Source organism: Physella acuta, unplaced genomic scaffold (genome assembly GCF_028476545.2).
Source record: "Physella acuta isolate Inbredline_101_S28 unplaced genomic scaffold, ASM2847654v3 ptg000550l, whole genome shotgun sequence".
Lineage (NCBI taxonomy): Eukaryota > Metazoa > Mollusca > Gastropoda > Physidae > Physella > Physella acuta.
In genome coordinates this window covers 371,126-389,829 of record NW_026732069.1, presented here as the reverse complement: position 1 = coordinate 389,829, position 18,704 = coordinate 371,126, and the positions used below count along the sequence as shown (strand labels likewise).

The 18,704-nt window shown below is 34.9% G+C and overlaps 1 protein-coding gene across 1 annotated transcript; it reads left to right on the top strand.

The window, feature by feature from the left end:
- The first annotated feature begins 4,983 nt into the window (after positions 1 to 4,983).
- On the top strand, positions 4,984 to 11,060 carry LOC131946299 (uncharacterized). Its single transcript, XM_059306991.1, has 5 exons — positions 4,984 to 5,289; positions 7,667 to 7,771; positions 9,673 to 9,831; positions 10,400 to 10,614; positions 10,785 to 11,060. The coding sequence occupies exons 1-5, from the start codon at positions 4,984 to 4,986 to the stop codon at positions 10,927 to 10,929; spliced, it is 930 nt and encodes a 309-aa protein (XP_059162974.1). The 3' UTR covers positions 10,930 to 11,060.
- The last annotated feature ends 7,644 nt before the right edge of the window (positions 11,061 to 18,704 follow it).

Sequence of the window (18,704 nt, the reverse complement as noted above, 5' to 3'; positions counted from 1 at the left end):
AAAATTTGAAGTGTGGAAAACTTGAGCAGGACATTCCCACCCCCCCCCCCCCCCTTCTCTATATTACGCCCGGACATTCCCTCGACATTACACAAGGAGCACTTATTCTTCCTCCCTCGTCAATTACACCCGCCCAGCTAGGGATAATTTAGGGATAATATGTGAAGAGTTCGATAAGGGTTAGTGTTAAAGCTATGGTTAGGCGTAGGGTTAGGGATAGATTTAGGGTTAGTTGTAGGTTAGTTGGGGTTAGGATTTTGTTGTGTTTAGGTTAGTTGTTGGGGTTTGTATTTAGGGTTGGGGTAATGTTGGAGGGGAAATGTCGGTGTGTGTGGGGGAGGGATGTTATTGACCGCGCGGGTGGGGGGGGGGGGGTAAGTCATTGGCCAGTAAAAATTAAATATTCAATAGAAATTATGCGTGGTGAAAACACAATGTATTGTCGCACTGTAAGAAAAATAGGAACGTTGATGATACGACCATGTTAATCTTTAAAATTAGAATTACATGAAATGTTTAATTGTTATAATTGTATTTACAGTACTATGGAAAGAGCATAATTAAAAAAAAATTTGAACATGGTATTTAAACCGGAATAAGAAAGCACCTACATAAAAATCAAAATATGTAAGAGCTGCACTCTCTTAAAGCTGTTATATCGACCGGTGTTCTTAAATAGGCTAACAAACTATCAACTTTCCAAAACACAAACTTGACACACACACAAAACAGCTGAGATATACCCACAAATTAACATGCAACATAAGAGAAATCTTATAATTGTGTGTTGAGATTGGAGGACACCTCAATAAGATGACAGAAAACATTGATCTGAAAAGCGGCGAGGAAGCTGAAGAGTGCACATCAATCCTATCGACTGAGATAGCTGACACACATTGCAGAGAGACAAATTTATTGCAGCCCAACGCGATGAAGACCTTTGAAAGAAAACAATGAATGACACTACTCTCATCCCCTTCCTATGACGAATCACACAAAAAATTTGACCTCTATATTAGGCCAGTTATTGATCTCCTGGGATAAAAACAATCGATTACCACCCTCATCCTCTCATCCCCCTTTCTGACCTGTGTGGCTGAATGTCCCTTTACACAATTACATTTCAAAACCAACAACCAAATACTTACGGGTGGATGTTTTTTTTTTATTAATTTTAGTAATTACTGTGTATGATTTTCGTTTCCTAAAACTGTAGTTGACGCAAATTTAATTATCCTTAAGATGCGTAAATCATTTTTATATATAAAATGTAGTTTGTAGCAGGCGCTATAATGTTTACGCCAGTCTTTTATGTTCTGTGTTTGGAACATTCTCTGTTATGTAATGTTATCTTATGTTACAAAGTTGGATTATAAGGTTGTCAGAATAAAGTCACACAAAGGATACACAATAGCAAATAATCAGAAACATGTATTGTGCACATTAGAATACGAAATGGGTATTTCGTCGACTGGTTGATTTTATAATAAAACAAGCTAGAGGAAACAAGCTGGAATCCAACGGACCAGAGTTTCTTCCAGGCATCTCTTCGGGGGGGGGGGGGGGTGAAGCCCCCCCGAAGAATTTCTACCGCCCCCCCCCCCGAACGAAATGAAATTTATATAATTTATATAGAAAATGTATACTTTTAACAGTGTCCGACCCCCCGAAGGAAGTCTACCGCCCCCCCCCCCCGAAAATTTTAAGTGCCCCCGGAGAAAAAAATCTGGAAGAAACACTGCAACGGAGACAACAATTGCGAAGTCTTGGATTTCACAGATGTCTTCTGTCTTCAACCACATAGTCAACAACAAATTCAGAACAAACTAGACTACTCGTTATTTTTTAACTTCCCACTGTCACACATCCTCACAAGAAACCAGACCCCACATTTAAAAAGACGTCACACCTCAGGCAAAATTATAATGTCTTTTAAAACACCGATTTCGACTGAGCATAGGTCTGACAACACTATCCTTTAATTATGCCGAGTACATAGAAACAAGTGAACTCTACTTCACCTGCCTCGTGTCCCGCCAAGTCCAGATAGGCAACTTTATCATTCACACCTAAAAAAAAAAGATTTTTTTTACATTTACATGATGCGCCTCGAACCCCGAACCACCCGCATGGTAGCTATTACACTATCATCACATCTAGCTTGGCACTTCCGATTACGCGAATAGGCCCTATTATTTCAATTTATATTATATCCCAAATTAGCCATAACTAAACAATCAAAGATTTATATAAAATAATTAAGGTTTGAAATAGTTTAGTATTGAAACTCATTATTGGCATAGATTCTATATCTAGATAGAGCTAGATCTAGAATATAGATGAATTCCTTTTATTCTCGAATTAGATGATGTGTGAGTGTGAAAATTAAAAGCAAAGATTTATGTCAAATATTTAAGGACTAAAGTAGTTTAATAAAGAAACTCAATTATTTGTTTGTGTTTTTATAATTGTTTTTATTTTTAACTAATCAATTTTGATTTGACCTAGATTCTAGATCTAGATCTACTTTGTACTTTCCCTTTCTCCAACAGCCCCCCTCCTAGCAACGCCTCTGATCAGCAGTATCTATACTTAATTATACAAAAGCAAAACATCAATACTAAAAGTCAATAACAAGTAATGACCTTCATCGTAATTCTCTGAAGTCGTGATTTGTTCTTTAATGTGTCAACAGCGCTTTCTTTAACGTCATCAGGTATCTACAAAGTAAAAAAATGACATTGATAACCCTATGAATAAATGAGAAAAAATTAGTACCTGTTTGTTTTAGAATACAGATTTTTTTTTCCTTTATTCCTTCATATCGCCACTGTTTGATAAGTTGTTGTGCATATTTAAACCATTAAACAAAGGGGAACGCATTTTTTAAATAAAATAAATGTTAAAGCTACGTTTGTGGGTGTGTTTAATTTAAAATATATTACAAGGAATCTAATTTTTTATGGGTGTATTAAGGATCGGAACTTCTGCTCTTTTCTCAAACATGAAGAATAATTTATTTTCCAAGAAAAGTAAGTTGTATTGATAATGAAAAACGTTTCTTACATGAAATATCATTTTACTAAAAACTTTTTCTAAAAATTACGAATTACATATATAAAGCAAAATTATTGTTTAATGGTTTATTTTTTCTTCTTTTCGGTAACATTCAGCCGTCAGTGCAATTGTAGGTACTTGTCTAATTTTTACTGTCATTCTGCTGTACAAATTCCACTCACTCATGCACAAGAGCTACTTGATTTCTTCAAAAGGTAACTACAACATCATGAAGTTTATATTTACGATTAACAAACGTGATGTTATATATATATATATATATATATATATATATATATATATATATATATATATATATATATATATATATATATATATAAATATATATATATATACATATATATATAACATCACGTTTGTTAATCGTAAATAAAAATGTATATAAAGTAAGAGAAAGAGAGAGAGGGAGAAGGAGAGAGAGAGAGAGAGGTATTTTAAAATAAAACTATTCTGGTCTTAGTTAGGTAAAATGGTTACAAGTGCTGTCACTTGTTCATAAGCCCCTCTCCATGGAAACACTTTAATCCATCGGGTAGGGGTGAAGTGAACACCTAACCCCCAATTTATTTCAAGAGTAACACAAAGTGCGTTCTGCAATTACGACGATAAAAACGCATTCAAACTGTCTATTTTTACGTACCAGTGGTCAACTCCGTGCTGTATGATGTGACCATCAGGGATTCGATCGCACGACTTCATGAAATTATCTCGAAGGACACAGACGCGCCTCGGATCTTATTCTCTACCACATGCAGTAACAAATCACGAGGTATAAAGTCATTTATTCTATCCTTACTCACAAAATGAGGTTTTTTGATTTGATGTAGGCCTGTATAGTGTCTGATCTAGAAAAAAGGCTCCGCGTCAAATTTTTTTTGGGACTACATTATCTTTTTTCTCTCTCTTTCTCTTTCTCTCTCTCTCTCTCCATATATATATATATATGTATATATATATATATATATATATATATATATATATATATATATATATATATATATATATATATATATATATATATATATATATATTAGATTTAGTCTTACTAAATTTTAAATTAATATGTTTTCAAATTTAGTAATTTCATTGCAAGGTATATCCATTATGAGAAAACAAACCACAATAAACCTGGAGTGATCTCCCCTAAACTTTCTCGAATATTCTTATATAAAATAACAGGGGATGGGAACTCGGGCTATAGACATGATTTTTAATCCATTTTAAATACTTAAAGTTTTAAAAATAGAATAAAATCTCGTAGACAAATTAATTGCACACCAAGTGAACGCCAAATAAAAAAGCACATAATAGTGCGCAATATTATTAGTACTTTTAAAATTTACATTAGTTTTTTGAGAAATCGGAAGTAGCGTTTATTACTACTTCCAGTCAACGGAAATTACTCAAAATTTAACAGAAGGTAGAAAATTAGATCTTTTACTTACATGTGAAATTTCATTTATCTATCTGAAATAGTACTCAAGTTATAGGCTTTTGAAAAATTCAAAGTAGGAAAAGTACCACTTCCGGTTATCGGAAATCGCTCAAAAGTCGATACGGATCTACGATTTTGATAAAATACTTATATATGAAATTTCATCAACCTAGCTTTAACGGTACTCAAGTTATCGTGTTTACACACGGACAGACAGACAGACAGACAGACAGACACACAGACATACGGACAAGATTGCAAAGTTATGTTTTTCCGTATCAGTGAGGTGTAAAACGTCGAGATTTGTAAAAATCTCGATTTTTTTTTGCACGATTACAAGACTTTCTCTATACTTCGTATATACGAGAAAGTAAAAACTAAGTCCAATCACATTTAGGGCTTGAAGTTAACCGTACAAAAAGATAAAAATTTGGTTTGGTTAAGTTAGGTATGAAACCAGTATGTGTAAAATGCAATCAACAGGTGCTTGTATATCTAACTGTTCACGACCTTTGAACCCTGACTCCGAGACCCGGTTGCTGGACATTCTGACGTCACCAAACCTGACGCTCTCCCAACACCAGCGTCGTCTGATCCTCTCCATGGGCCAGGCCATCCCTGAGAGTGACGTCATCTTCGTGTCCGCCAGCTCCTCCAATCACTACGACGAGATGCAGGACATGTTCTATAGCCTGCACCAGACGGTGTATCCTCGTGTCAACAATTTCACCGTTGTTCTCTTCGACATTGGTTTAACAGAGGAGCAGAGGATCATAGTGAGTCGATGGGGCTTTTAATACAAAAATTACTTAATGATATACTAATTATAAAAACATCCGAATGGATGAGTAAACATTACGTAAACCAGCTGTATTTACGAGATTGAAAACTAAGGAAAGTAGATTCAAAAGTTAGAAGAAAAAAAAATAACTTTAGCATCTATTAAATACCTTTACCAATATTTAGGAAGAGGCCTACGCTTTTCTTTAGAGTTATTAAAATAGTAGTGTATAGTTTATTTTCTACTTTTTAGTGCATTATTACATAAACGCTTGTTATTAAAACGTTTTTTAAAGATTTGTTTTCAGTACTTCAATTTTTACTCTTTGTATACGAAATATATAGAAAGTATTGTAATCATGCAAAAATAAATAAATTGAGATTTGTACAAATCTTGACGTTTTATACCTCCTGAAGTCGCAAAAACATAGTTTAGCGATTTTGTCCGTACGTCAGTGTGTGTATGTGTGTTAATGTGTGTCTGTAAACAATATAACTTGAGTACCGTTTCAGCTAGGTTGATACAATTTTATTTATAAGTATTATATCAAATTTCTAGTTCTGTATCAACTTTTCAGCGATTTCCAGTAACAGTAATTGGAACTTTTAATTTTCGTGCATTCTTGTTTCGATTTTAATTGTTCAAAAGCCTATAACTTGAGTACTGTTTCAGAAAGATAAACGATATTTCACATATAAGTAAAATATCTACTTTTCTGCCATCGTTCAAATTTTGAGTAATTTCCGTTTGACCAAAAGTAGTAATTTAAAAAATGCATGTGAATGTATAAATTACTATATAATATTCCACACTATTATACACATTTTGTTTTGCGTTTACTTTGTGTGCAATTCTTTTTTTACGAGATTCTATTCTATTTTAAAAAGTTTAGGTAATTAAAAATCATGTCTATAACCCGAGTCGCCATCCCACGTAGTATTATATAAGAATATTTGAGAAAGGTTAGGTGATATCATTCCCGGTTTATTTCAAATTTACATTTGAGTTGCATGACTAAAAACCATTGCGCACCTAACGAACGTGGACACAAATTTTATTAAATCATAAAAATTAATTAGGCATCCAATTAAGTTAAATTTAATGTCAGATTGCATTGTCTTGACCCACGTTCCAGATTTGAACTGTATCCGTCAATTAGAAGTGCCCGAATTTTTCGCTCAGGCGTTTCGATCTAGACTGGCGAGAGACTGTCGACAGACTGACGACAAAGAAAGCAAGTTAAAAATTCATAAAAAACGTTTTAATAAAAAGATTTTATGTAATTGAATAAAAGCTTGTCATAAAAGCTTGCAAAAACGTTTTAATAACAAGCTTTTATGCAATAATGCAATAAAAAGAAGAAATTTTTTTTTTCTTTAAATCTATACCAATACAGCTATTTAAATAACTATAAAGAAAAGCGTGGGACATTTTATTACCTATTGGATATCTTTACTAATATTTAGGAAGATACCCACGCTTTTCTTTAGAGGTATTGTTATTTTTTTAAACCGAGCTTTAATAGATAACAAAAAATATTGTTCCACATGCATATTGCAGCATAATAGAACATATTTCCACGAAATAGGACAAAAGTAAAGCGCATTATTATAAATAGTTTGTATTTGCGCAATTTTCAGCTTGCGCAATTTTCTGTTTACACATTTTTCCAATTGCGCATTTTTACTTTTTCGTATATACGAAGTATAGAGAAATACTTGTAATCGTGCAAAAAAAAAATCGAGATTTATACAAATCTCGACGTTTTTCACCTCACTGATACGGAAAAACATAATAAACATAATTTTGCAATTTTGTCCGTATGTCTGTGTGTCTGTCTGTCTGTCTGTCTGTCCGTGTGTAAACACGATAACTTGAGTACCGTTACAGCTAGGTTAATGAAATTTCATAAAGTATTTTATCAAAATCGTAGATCCGTATCAACTTTTGAACGATTCCCATAACCAGAAGTGGTACTTTTTCTACTTTGAATTTTTCAAAAGCCTATAACTTGAGTACTATTTCAGATAGATAAATGAAATTTCACATGTTAGTAAAAGATCTCATTCTCTACGTTCTGTTAAATTTTGAGAAATTTCCGTTGAATGGAAGTACTAATTTACGCTATTTCCGATTTCTCAAAAAACGCATGTAAATTTATAAAGTACTTATAATATTGTGCATATTTTGTTTTGGCGTTCGCTTGGTGCGCAATTCTTTTTTCTATGAGATTCTATTCTATTTTTAAAAGTTTAAGTAATTAAAAATCATGTCTATATTCCATGTTATATAAGAATATTCGAGAAAGTTTAGGGGAGATCACTCCCGGTTTATTTCTGTAATGTATTTACATTTTGGTTCTTTTAACATAGACAGAAAAACACTGCCGGTGTCAAGTTGTGACATTTCCCTACGAAAAATTTCCAGCCCACGTCAGAGAATTACATTGCTATGCTTGGAAACCTCTGCTGATAAGAGTAAGTTACTGTTTACAATATCGTTAACAAGTTTAGTCATTAGAGGACATTACGTTTTCTTTGGGTGTATAGGCCCTACGTATGGTAAAGGGACGGCTTGGCCTATCGATAAAGAGCTTGACTGCTAACCCGAAAGTCTCGATTTCGAATCCGAGATCCAGTAATTGGAATGTGCCTGAGTCCAACCAGCTCAGATGGGTACCTAACTCACATGAGGAAAATAAAGGCGGCTGGGGATAATTCTGACTATCCCTTTATATACCGAGATATCTGAAGCAGATTAACTCTACTTCATCTGCTCCATGTGTCCTGGGCACGAACGAGAAAAGATGATGGTGGTGGTCGAGTGATAGAGAGGTAGAGCTCAAAGCTTCAAACCAAGTGATTGAAGCTCAAGATCGTAAAGTAGTCACAAGACTAGTATCGAAAGGTCCTACCCCCACTACCAATTTTGAAGTCCAACTATCTGCAACCATCCCCTGAAAGTGTAAACGCGTATTTATTGACTCAGACGCACGATTCTAAAAGTTTTAGGACCAGATAAGCCCCATCAAATAAGCCATATGGAAAACTAGATACAACCATCGAAAAATATAGACGGACAGAGGAAAATCTAAAGAAGCAAATGTTGTTTGCAATAGGCATCACATATTCGATAAAATGAAGAGTTCAGACCTTCACCAAATAATGAATGCAACACGTAAGATAGTGGAGAAAGTGTGTATGATAGTGGGGAATATTAGTACTTTATAAATTCATCTGTATTTTACGAGAAATCGGAAATATCATAAAGTACTACTAATTACTCAAAATTTTAATGTATGCATAGAATTAGATCTTTTATACGTATGTGTGAAATTTCGTCTGTCTATCTGAAACAATACTCAAGGTACAGGCTTTTGATCACCAAAAAAAGAATAAGTTCCACTTCTGTTTCCGTGAAATCGCTGAAAAGTTGACACATAACTACAAATTGGATGTAATACTTATATGAAATTTTATTCATCTAGCTATAGAGTACTCAAGTTATCGTGTTCACATACACACATCCACACACACACACAGACATACAGACAAAATAGCAAAGTTCAGTTTTCCCGACTGATTGACGCGTAAAACTCCAAGATTTTGATAAACCTGGATTTAGATTTTAGCCCGATTAAAATAAGTCCCCTATACTCCGTATATGATGAAGTACTGTTGTGTAAAACGATGAAAACTGTCAAAATTTCACTTGATTTTTGTTTACGATTACTGTACTTCCTTTATACTCTGTAAACGAGAAAGTAAAAAGTAGACATTTTCTAAATAATTATTTTTCTGCTGACTCATGCAAAGTGGATATTGAACATGTTTGCTTCCACTTAACGGTATACGTAGATATGAATGATACATTTTTAGAACCTGCGTCTACATTAGTAAAGAGTTCTTCTTCTTCTTCGTTCTTAATTTTTAGTGTTGGAAGGGATCGAGACTTATCTGCCAGAGGGTTTTGAACTCGTAACGTTTTCGAATTTATCAACCATTAGCTTTAGCCGACTCGACCACGCCTCCATCACAATTAAGGATACGTGTCCACTGGTTATGCGCCATTGAGGCCATTGACTCCGATTTTAGCCTGCTTTTCTTTTTGGATTTGCTTCCATAGCCTTTGTCCAACCAAGAACAAACTACAAGGCAGCAGTTGTTTAATTTTGGAGTTGTCTCTCCTAGAAGAGTGGCTTTCCCCAGCTAACGAGCCTCATCTGCCCGAGGGTTCGAACTCGAGACTTTTCGGTTTAGCAACCATGAGCTTTACCGACTCGACCACGCCGACCCTTAGTAAAGAGCAACACCCTTCCAGTAAATTACTTTTAGTTATTTTGAATCCACGGTTTTATTCATGTGTCCACACTTCGCAGGCTGCTTTCGAAAAAGCTAGGAGACTTCTGGTTTATCAAGACGCCTCCATCAGATGGACAGACCGGATCAAGCAGGTGCTGGACAGGGGGTGGGACATTGGCGTCCAAATCTTCCGGTATGATAATCTGGCCAGGATACCCCTGCACACTCTGATACCGGTGAGCTGGGTATGCGACTCCCCTAAGCCTGTTCCTACTCCTCACCCTCATCCCAATTTTTGTTACAATAAATGTTTAATGAAAGTTGCATTACTGTTTATGACTTCACAGTTGTATACTGAAGTTTGGTGTATTTTCCACCAATTGAACTACGTACGTTTAGGGCAGCACTAAAGAGGGGGTTGGGGATGGGAGTGGAGTGAATGCGGCGGGGGGGGGGGAAAGTGCGACACCCCATAGTAATAACTATGATCAGGTTTTTAACCACTTTGGTGTAGGAGACAGGTAAAAGTAAAGTTCCTTTTTCAAACCTGACGGTACCTGGGGCAAAAGAAGAAGAGGTCACCTGTTTCTGTAACCTTGGCATATGAAGGGATAGTGTGGTCAGCAATATGCCCAGCCACCTTTACTTTTCCTAACGTGAGCTTTATTACCCCCTCAGAGCTAAGTGAACTTACTGTTGAACTATATTGATAAGGTGATGACGAGTTTTAAATTAGTGCGAGATTAACTTTATGAACTTTGTTCGACTATAACTAGTATATTAACAATGCCTTTTTATGATCAGACTTTCAACTACTTTGGAGAGGAGCCTTGTGCCTTCAACATATTCCCTCAGATCCTTGCAGGCCTCTCCGTGTACAGGAAGGATAAATTTAACATCCGGGCAATTCTAGAGCCATGGGCCAGGTGCGCTCTTGAGCCACAGTGTGTATGTCCTGTCATCCCACCTGAAAAGGTCAGGATGTGTGCCGGCGAGTTCAAGGATCATAGATGTCATAGGTCAGTTGACGTCATCGTTGCTGGCCTAAAAGTTTAAATGACAGCATTAATATATATGTGATATATATATATATATATATATATATATATATATATATATATATATATATATATATATATATATATATATATATTAGCGTACCCGTCTGTTTTAAATCTTGTTTTTGCAGATTCGAACAGTCAGCTATGGCGATGATAACTGCGAAAATATTTGGACCTGATTTATACCGAGTGCTTGCCCCTGATATTAATCAACTTGTAGCTGTTCGTCGTGGTTCTAAAAAGCCAAACTATTTTGACTCAACCAAAAATTGAACACCTCATTTGTAATATCTGTTTGTTTATTATGTGTATGCATGTTCTTAGACTTCGGCAACTTTTATTAAAATATTTTTAGTGCTCTCCTGTTTCAATTGAACTTATCAAAATCAAGGATACATGCTTATTTGGACTACTATTAAACTATGTATTATATACAAAGGAGTTTATTCTTGTTTTATCCATAGCTACTAGTCGTTTTTGAAAAATAAAATAAATATCGACCTAGCTCTTAATAAATAGAAAAACTAAAGATTCCTATGGCAAGAATCAAACATTTTAAATGTAAGGGAGAGGCAATCAGAAAAGTGATGTTATTTTACGAGGGTGACGTGACCAAGGGGGAGTGAAATGAGGTACATTCAATGAAATATTGGGAGTTGTCTGTTTATTTGTGCATTTACAACTACATTGTTTTATTTCTGAGTTGACGGCAGCGAAAAGCTTGCTGTCTGCTGCAGGCAAATCTGTTTCTAAAACGCTGTTTGGTGCTGTTGATGTTGTCGTTTGTTGAGTGTCATTTGACGTGCTCAATGTATTTGATTCAAGTCATAAACTAGAATGAGGAGTGGTTATATGCTGGTTTATAGGAGTAGGCGTTGCCATTAACTGACTGGTAAGAGTAGTCGTAATTATTGTCTTAAATAGACTTATAGAATAAAGCGTGGTCATCAGATTATTGACATGAGTAGGTGTGGTCATCAACTGATTTGCATTAGTAGGCGGATCATCAACAGGCTATGATGGGTAGGCGTGGTCATCAGATTGCTTTAAGGTATGCGAGTTACAATTACAATGGTAGGCTGGTTAAAAGTGGTAGGCGTGGTTATCAACCTATTTACATAAATTGGCAAAGATGCGTAAGCGTAGTCATTGGGCTGCTTACAGGAGTTGGCCTTGAAATCAGCTGGCTGAGTGATGTAGGCGTGATCGTTGTCAAATAACTAATAACAGGAGTAGGCGGGGTCATCATCTGTTTGTCAGCAGTAGGCGTGGTCACCATTGCCTGACAGGAGTAGGCGTTGTCTAAAATGCCGCAGAAACACAAAATGCCCAAGATTCTTAAAACTACAGATTCTCTCAAAATGCCCCGGATGTTCATAAATGCCCATATTTTCCAATATGCAATAAAAAATCTAAAAACAATTAACCCTCAAACACATCTCTCCATTTAGGCTTGTAAAATAAAGTAATATTTTACCCACCGAATCGCCATTTAATCTAGAGGAATAGTGTTACAAATATACATTTCTTTAGCAGTCAAACAATTCCTGTAAGTGACCAGTGTCCTAGTAAACTCACCAAAAACTCCGAGCTACGATTCCTGTAAGTGACCAATGTCCTAGTAAACTCACCAAAAACTGTACGTGACCAATGTCCTAGTAAACTCACCAAAAACTCCGAGCTACAATTCCTGTAAGTGACCAGTGTCCAAGCAAACTCACCAAAAACTCCGAGCAACAATTCCTGTAATTGACCTGTAATGTGTCCCATAGCTATGAAGTGAGAGGGTCTATACTACCATTATCTCATGTCTAGCCACTTAGTAGTTCACCCCAAAGCACGACGACATCAACGTATGACATTATTTAAGTTTATTATTTACTAGGCATGCTGCCCAGCTTCGCTTAGGCTTTCGAAAACATTGAGAATTTGAATGCTTAATTAATTCGCCCATATAAGGCGCCGGTCAGTCGAGGTCAGTTTTGACCCACTCATCGTAGACTTTTCGGCCAACCGGCCCCCGTGTTCTGTCGCCCCAAGGCAAGATCCTGCCAAATTTGAAGCGCCTGCGGCGCCGGGAAGTGCCCTATCGGGCACCCGACAACTTAGCTTTATAAATCATCTAGATCTAGAATCTCTAGATCTATATGATCTAGAATCTCTAGATCTAGATGATCTAGAATATCTAGATCTAGAATCCAAATAGATAAAATAATTTTTTTAAGTTTAGGCTGAGAAAATCGTATTGTATACATTTCATAGCGTACATAGCTCTAAATCATATTTTAATGAAATAGTTCATTTCTTTTTATTCTAAACTCGGAATATGACGTCATCAGTTTCGTGCTCTTTTTTTAGTGTAAACAATAAGCGACGTCATTGTTAAATGCGTTCTTTTCCCAAGTTTAGACACTTTTCCGGTTGCATAAATAATATTGTTTCTCTACATTCGAATACGCCTTTATTTTTTATTTTTCTTCTTTAAATAAAAATGTGGTTACACTTTTAAAACATCTAACATATTATTTTCAACAAAAGTCCGTATAAAGGTATCCATATATCGCTGCCGATTCTGACGTGATGTCCGGCGAAAATATTTTGCGGACAGACAGAGAGAGAGAGAGAGAGAGAGAGAAGAGCGCACATGGCCTTTTATATATTAGGATTGCACTATGAAAAATACATAGGGCGACTTGTACAAACGGTATTAAGACTTGACTACATACAGCAATAGGGATGATAACTGCGAAATTATTTGGTCCTGATTTTTATCGAGTGCTTGCCCCTGATCGTCATCAATTTGTCGTTGTTTACCGTGGGTCGAAGAGGCCAAACTATTTTAACTCAACACAAAGTTAAACATCTTTTATTTTTTTTATCTAATTGTGTTTTATATTATGTATGTTTTAGAATTTAAGGCCAGAAACCACTTTTGAAATTAAAAAGAAATTATTCGATCGTTTCTTTAATCCATTTTTAATAATTATTTTTTTCTTTATAAAAAAGATTGTATTAAATCTGGTGTAGTAGGTTTAGTATCCATGGGAGAAGTGTGAACATAAAAATAGTTCAAAACCTCTATAACTTAAAACAAAGGTAGATAGCGTTATTCATAATAAGTTTCAGTCTTGATCCAGTGCACTAAGAAGTTCAACACTTAACTTTGGGGAATTTTGGGGCATTAAAACTAGTGTTTTGAACGGACACAAATTTTGAAAATTCATAAAAAATTAGTTTGAAGATATGCACTTAAAATTTTTAGCTGATTACCCCAAAATATGGAAGAAGATTATGAATTGATTGTTTATTGGGCTTAAAATGTAATATTTTATGAATGGTGGAAAACCTACGAAGGGGTTAATTTTTCAAGATGGCCGCTGTTGTCATAGTTACCAAGATTTTTTCACCAATTTTTTTAGTGGAAATGCATTTGCGGATGTATCTTAATAAAGCTGTATAGAAATAACTGTTTTCTAACGAGTATTAAAAAAGTTTTTTTTACCGGAGCCTTCCCCCTTAAACTATCGCTCACTCATAAGTAGTTATAACATTTTTTTATCTAATAATGTCTTCCCCTTTGTGACAATAAGTATGCGCAACAACTTATCAAACAGTAGTGATATGAAGAAAAAAGAAAAACAATCTGTATTCTAAAGCAAACAGGTACCAACTTTTTTCCCTTTTTTTATAGAGTTATCAATGTCATTTGTTTACTTTGTAGATACCTGATGACGTTCAAAAACACGCTGTTGACACATTAGAGAACAAATCACGAAGTGGTAGAATTACGATAGAAGTCGTTACTTATTATTGAAATTTGGTATTGATAATTGGCTTTTGTATATTGTACTGAGACTGCTGATCAGAGACGTAACTAGCAAAGGGGGGGGGGGGGGGGTAATGTCGGAAGAAGGGAACGCACAAAATAGATCTAGATCTGGAATCTAAGTCAAACCAAAATTAGTTAGATATAAATAAAAACAATTATAAATACACAAACGAATAATTATTATACTTTTTTAGTCCTTAAATATTTGATGTAACTCTTTGCATTTTAGATTCAGTCACAGAACATTTAATTTGAGAATAAAAGGAATTCATCTAGATTCTAGCTCTATCTAGATCTAGAATCTATGCCAATAATGACTTTCAATACTAAACTATTTTAGGCCTTAATTATTTAAATAAACCTTTGCTTGTTTGATTAAGGTTTTGACCAATTTGGATATAATTTAATTTGAAATAATAGCGCCTATTGATTTTTTTTAAAAATGTGAATGCGGAACACGGGGCAGGTGAAGTAGAGTTCAATTGTTTCTGTGTCCTCGGCAAAATTTAAGGATAGTGTGGTCAAACACATGCTCAGCCGTAATCGGTGTTTTTAAAAGACATAATGTTGCCTGAGTTGTGACGTCTTTTTAAAAGTGGGGTCTGACTTTTTGTGACGTGTGACAGCGGGAAGGGAAAGATAAAAGTCTTCAAACAAACGTGAAATCATTTATGGATAGGTGGTGATTTTGGTTTTGGTTTTTGTTTAGAGAAAATAGACGTCACTATCAACCTAGCGCCCGTTGTATCCTTCCTCAACGGGCCATTTTTCTCGTATATAAATAAATAAATAAACATATATATATATATATATATATATATATATATATATATATATATATATATATATATATATATATATATATATATATATATATGTATATATATATATATATATATATATATATAATGTATGTATATTTATGAGGGGGGTCGCGCCAAATTGTAAGCTCTCCACGGGCGCTTGGAGGGGTCGCTACACCTCTGAGCAGAACACCACACACTTACTGTGTGGTTCGTCGTTGCAAGGGGGCAAGTGTAGTGTCATTTATTGTTTTCTTTCAAGGTTCTTCAGCGCGTTGGGCTGCAATAAATTTTTATCTCTCCAATGGGTGTCAGCTATCTCAGTCGCCCGTAGGATTGATGTGCACTCTTCATCTTCCTCGCCACTTTTCAAATCAATGTTTTCTGTCAACCAAAGTAATGTCTTCCTTATCGAGGTGTACTCAATTCTCAACACACAATTATAAGATTTCTCTTATGTTGCTTGTTAATTTGTATGTATATCTCAGCTGTTTTGTGTGGGTCTAGTTCGTGTTTTGTAAAGTTGATAGATTGTTCGTCTGTTTCAGAACACCGATCAATACAACAGTTTTAAGAATGTGCAGTTTTATATTTGAGTTTTATGTAGGTGCTTTCTTTTTACGGTTTAAATACTTTGATCATATTTTTACTTTCTCGTATAGGAAGTATGGAGGATGTATTATTGTTTCCTGAGTTGGAAAAACATAGTTTTGCAAATTTGTCCGTATGTCTGTGTGTGTGTATGTGTGTGTATGTTTGTGTTTGTGTTTGAAAATGTGTCTGTGAACACGATAACTTGAGCACCGTTACAGCTAGGTTGATGAAATTTCATACATAATTAATATACTAAATTTGTAATTCTGCATCCACTTTTCAGCGATTTTCGGTAAAAAGAAGTGAAACTTATTCTACTTTCAATTTTTCAAAAGCCTATAACTTGATTACTGTTTCAAATAGCTATATGAAATTTCACATGTAAGTAATGATCTAATTCTCTGCTTTGTTTCAAATTTTGAGTAATTTCCGTTTACTGGAAGTAGTAAATTACGCGATCCCCGATTTCTCAAAAAACACAAGTGAATATATAAAGTACTAATAATATTACGCATTATTATACAGATATTGTTCGGCGTTCACATGGTGCACAATTCTTTTTTTCTACGAGATTCTATTCTATTTTGAAAAGTTTAAGTAATTAAAAAAGGATTTAAAAATATGCCATCCCCAGTAGTGTCATATAAGAATACTCGAGAAAGATTAGTTGAGATCATTCTGGTTTTTTTACTTTCTCGTATATACGAAGTATAGAGAAAGTCTTGTAATCGTGCAAAAAAAAATCGAGATTTTTACAAATCTCGACGTGTTACACCTCACTGATACGGAAAAACATAATTTTGCAATCTTGTCCGTATGTCTGTGTGTCTGTCTATCTGTGTGTGTGTGTGTGTGTGTGTCCGTGTGTAAACACGATAACTTAAGTACCGTTTCAGCTAGGTTTATGAAATTTAATATATATGTATTTTATCAAAATCTTAGATACGTATCAACTTTTGATCGATTTCCGATAACCGGAAGTGGTACTTTTCCTACTTTGAATTTTTCAAAAGCCTATAACTTGAGCACTATTTCAGATAGATTAATGAAATTTCACACGTTAGTAAAAAATCTAATTCTCTACCTTCTGTTAAATTTTGAGTAATTTCCGGTGACCGGAAGTAGTAATTTACGCTACTTCCGATTTCTCAAAAAACTATTGTAAATTTTTAAAGTACTAATAATATTGCGCACTATTATGCACTCTTTTATTTGGCGTTCGCTTAGTGTGCAATTCTTTTGTCTACGAGAATTTATTCTTTTTTTTAAAACTTTAAGTATTTAAAATGGATTAAAAATCATGGCTATAGCCCGAGTTCCCATCCCCTGTTATTTTATATAAGAATATTCGAGAAAGTTTAGGGGAGATCACTCCCGGTTTGTTTTAATGATGCTCTGTCGAATAATACTATAGTAAACACAATTCTTCCAAAAAACCCATTAAATATCATTCTAATTTAGTTAAGATCCTTAAAAGTTTAATTTGGTCGTTTTATCAACGCCCCGAACTTTCGTATAGTAAGACAATATCTTGTGTTTTTATCTCGCATATTTACTATTAAATATTTGATTTTTCAGTGGAAGGACATTACCCCCCCCCCCTCCACACCGACATTTCCCCTCCCCCCTCCGACATTACTGGAGCAGTTTTTACCCATTTGTCTATATATATATATATATATATATATATATATATATATATATATATATATATATATATATATATATATATATATATATATATATATATATATATATATATATATATATATACTTTATTTCTTTGGGGGGTGACACCACGAAGAGCCGCACTGAATGACACCCGAACTAGCGACGCCACTGACATCAATTAGGTTAAGTGAAATTAGGGTGGTATGAATTGCACGCTGGTCCGGATTGCCTGTCACAACCCTACTTATAATTTTTGATTTATTTCGATTGTAGGTTAAATTGAAAAAAAAAAACATTTCCGTGTACAGTTGAGTGTTAATAAAAATGGAAATATTGTCAGGTGACACTGAACGACATGAGGAGGGTGGGGGAGGTTAGTAAAATATTTCGTTAGATGTGGAGATCAATAAGTTGTATGGCGTTGATGTATGTTTGTGTGATTCATCATAATCATGAAGGGATTGAGGATTCTGTCAAACAGTGCTTTCTTTTCTATATTCTGCGTAAAACATTGTAATAAAGTTATCCAAACATGTATTGTATATTTTTTTTCCAATAAAAAAATAACTTTTTTAACTTGAAATATTCGGGGGGGGGGGGGGGGGGTGGGAAGGGGTCGGCTTTGACCCCCCCCCCCCCCCACTCCACCCCCCCCCCCCCCCCCCCCCGAATATTTCAAGTTAAAAAAGTTATTTTCTTATTGGAAAAACGTCTATCCCCCCACCTACCCACCCCCACCTCAATGAAAGATAGTTTATATTTAAAATATATACCCTTACCATTGTCCGCCCCACCCCCCCCCCCCCCCCGGAAATTTTAGTCAACCCCCCTCCAGAGACAAAGTCTGGAAGAAACACTGAACGGCTATTCAAGCGAAAGTGAAGAAAACGGGGCTAAAAAGGCAAAGACCCGTGTCTAAAAAAAAATAGTCAAAAGTAACAAAAACGGTACAGTATTTTTGAAGTTCTTCTTCTTCGTTCTTATTTGGAATATAAAAGGTAATAGCCATCAATATAATTAAAAATCACTTTCAACATGTTATGCGGTATATGGATTGTTGACTCCGGTCAGTCTGATTTAAAGTTATATTTGTCTTATCAAAAAGGTAAACGTTCTTTGAGTTTGGTTGATGTCCCCAGGTTACGAGCCTC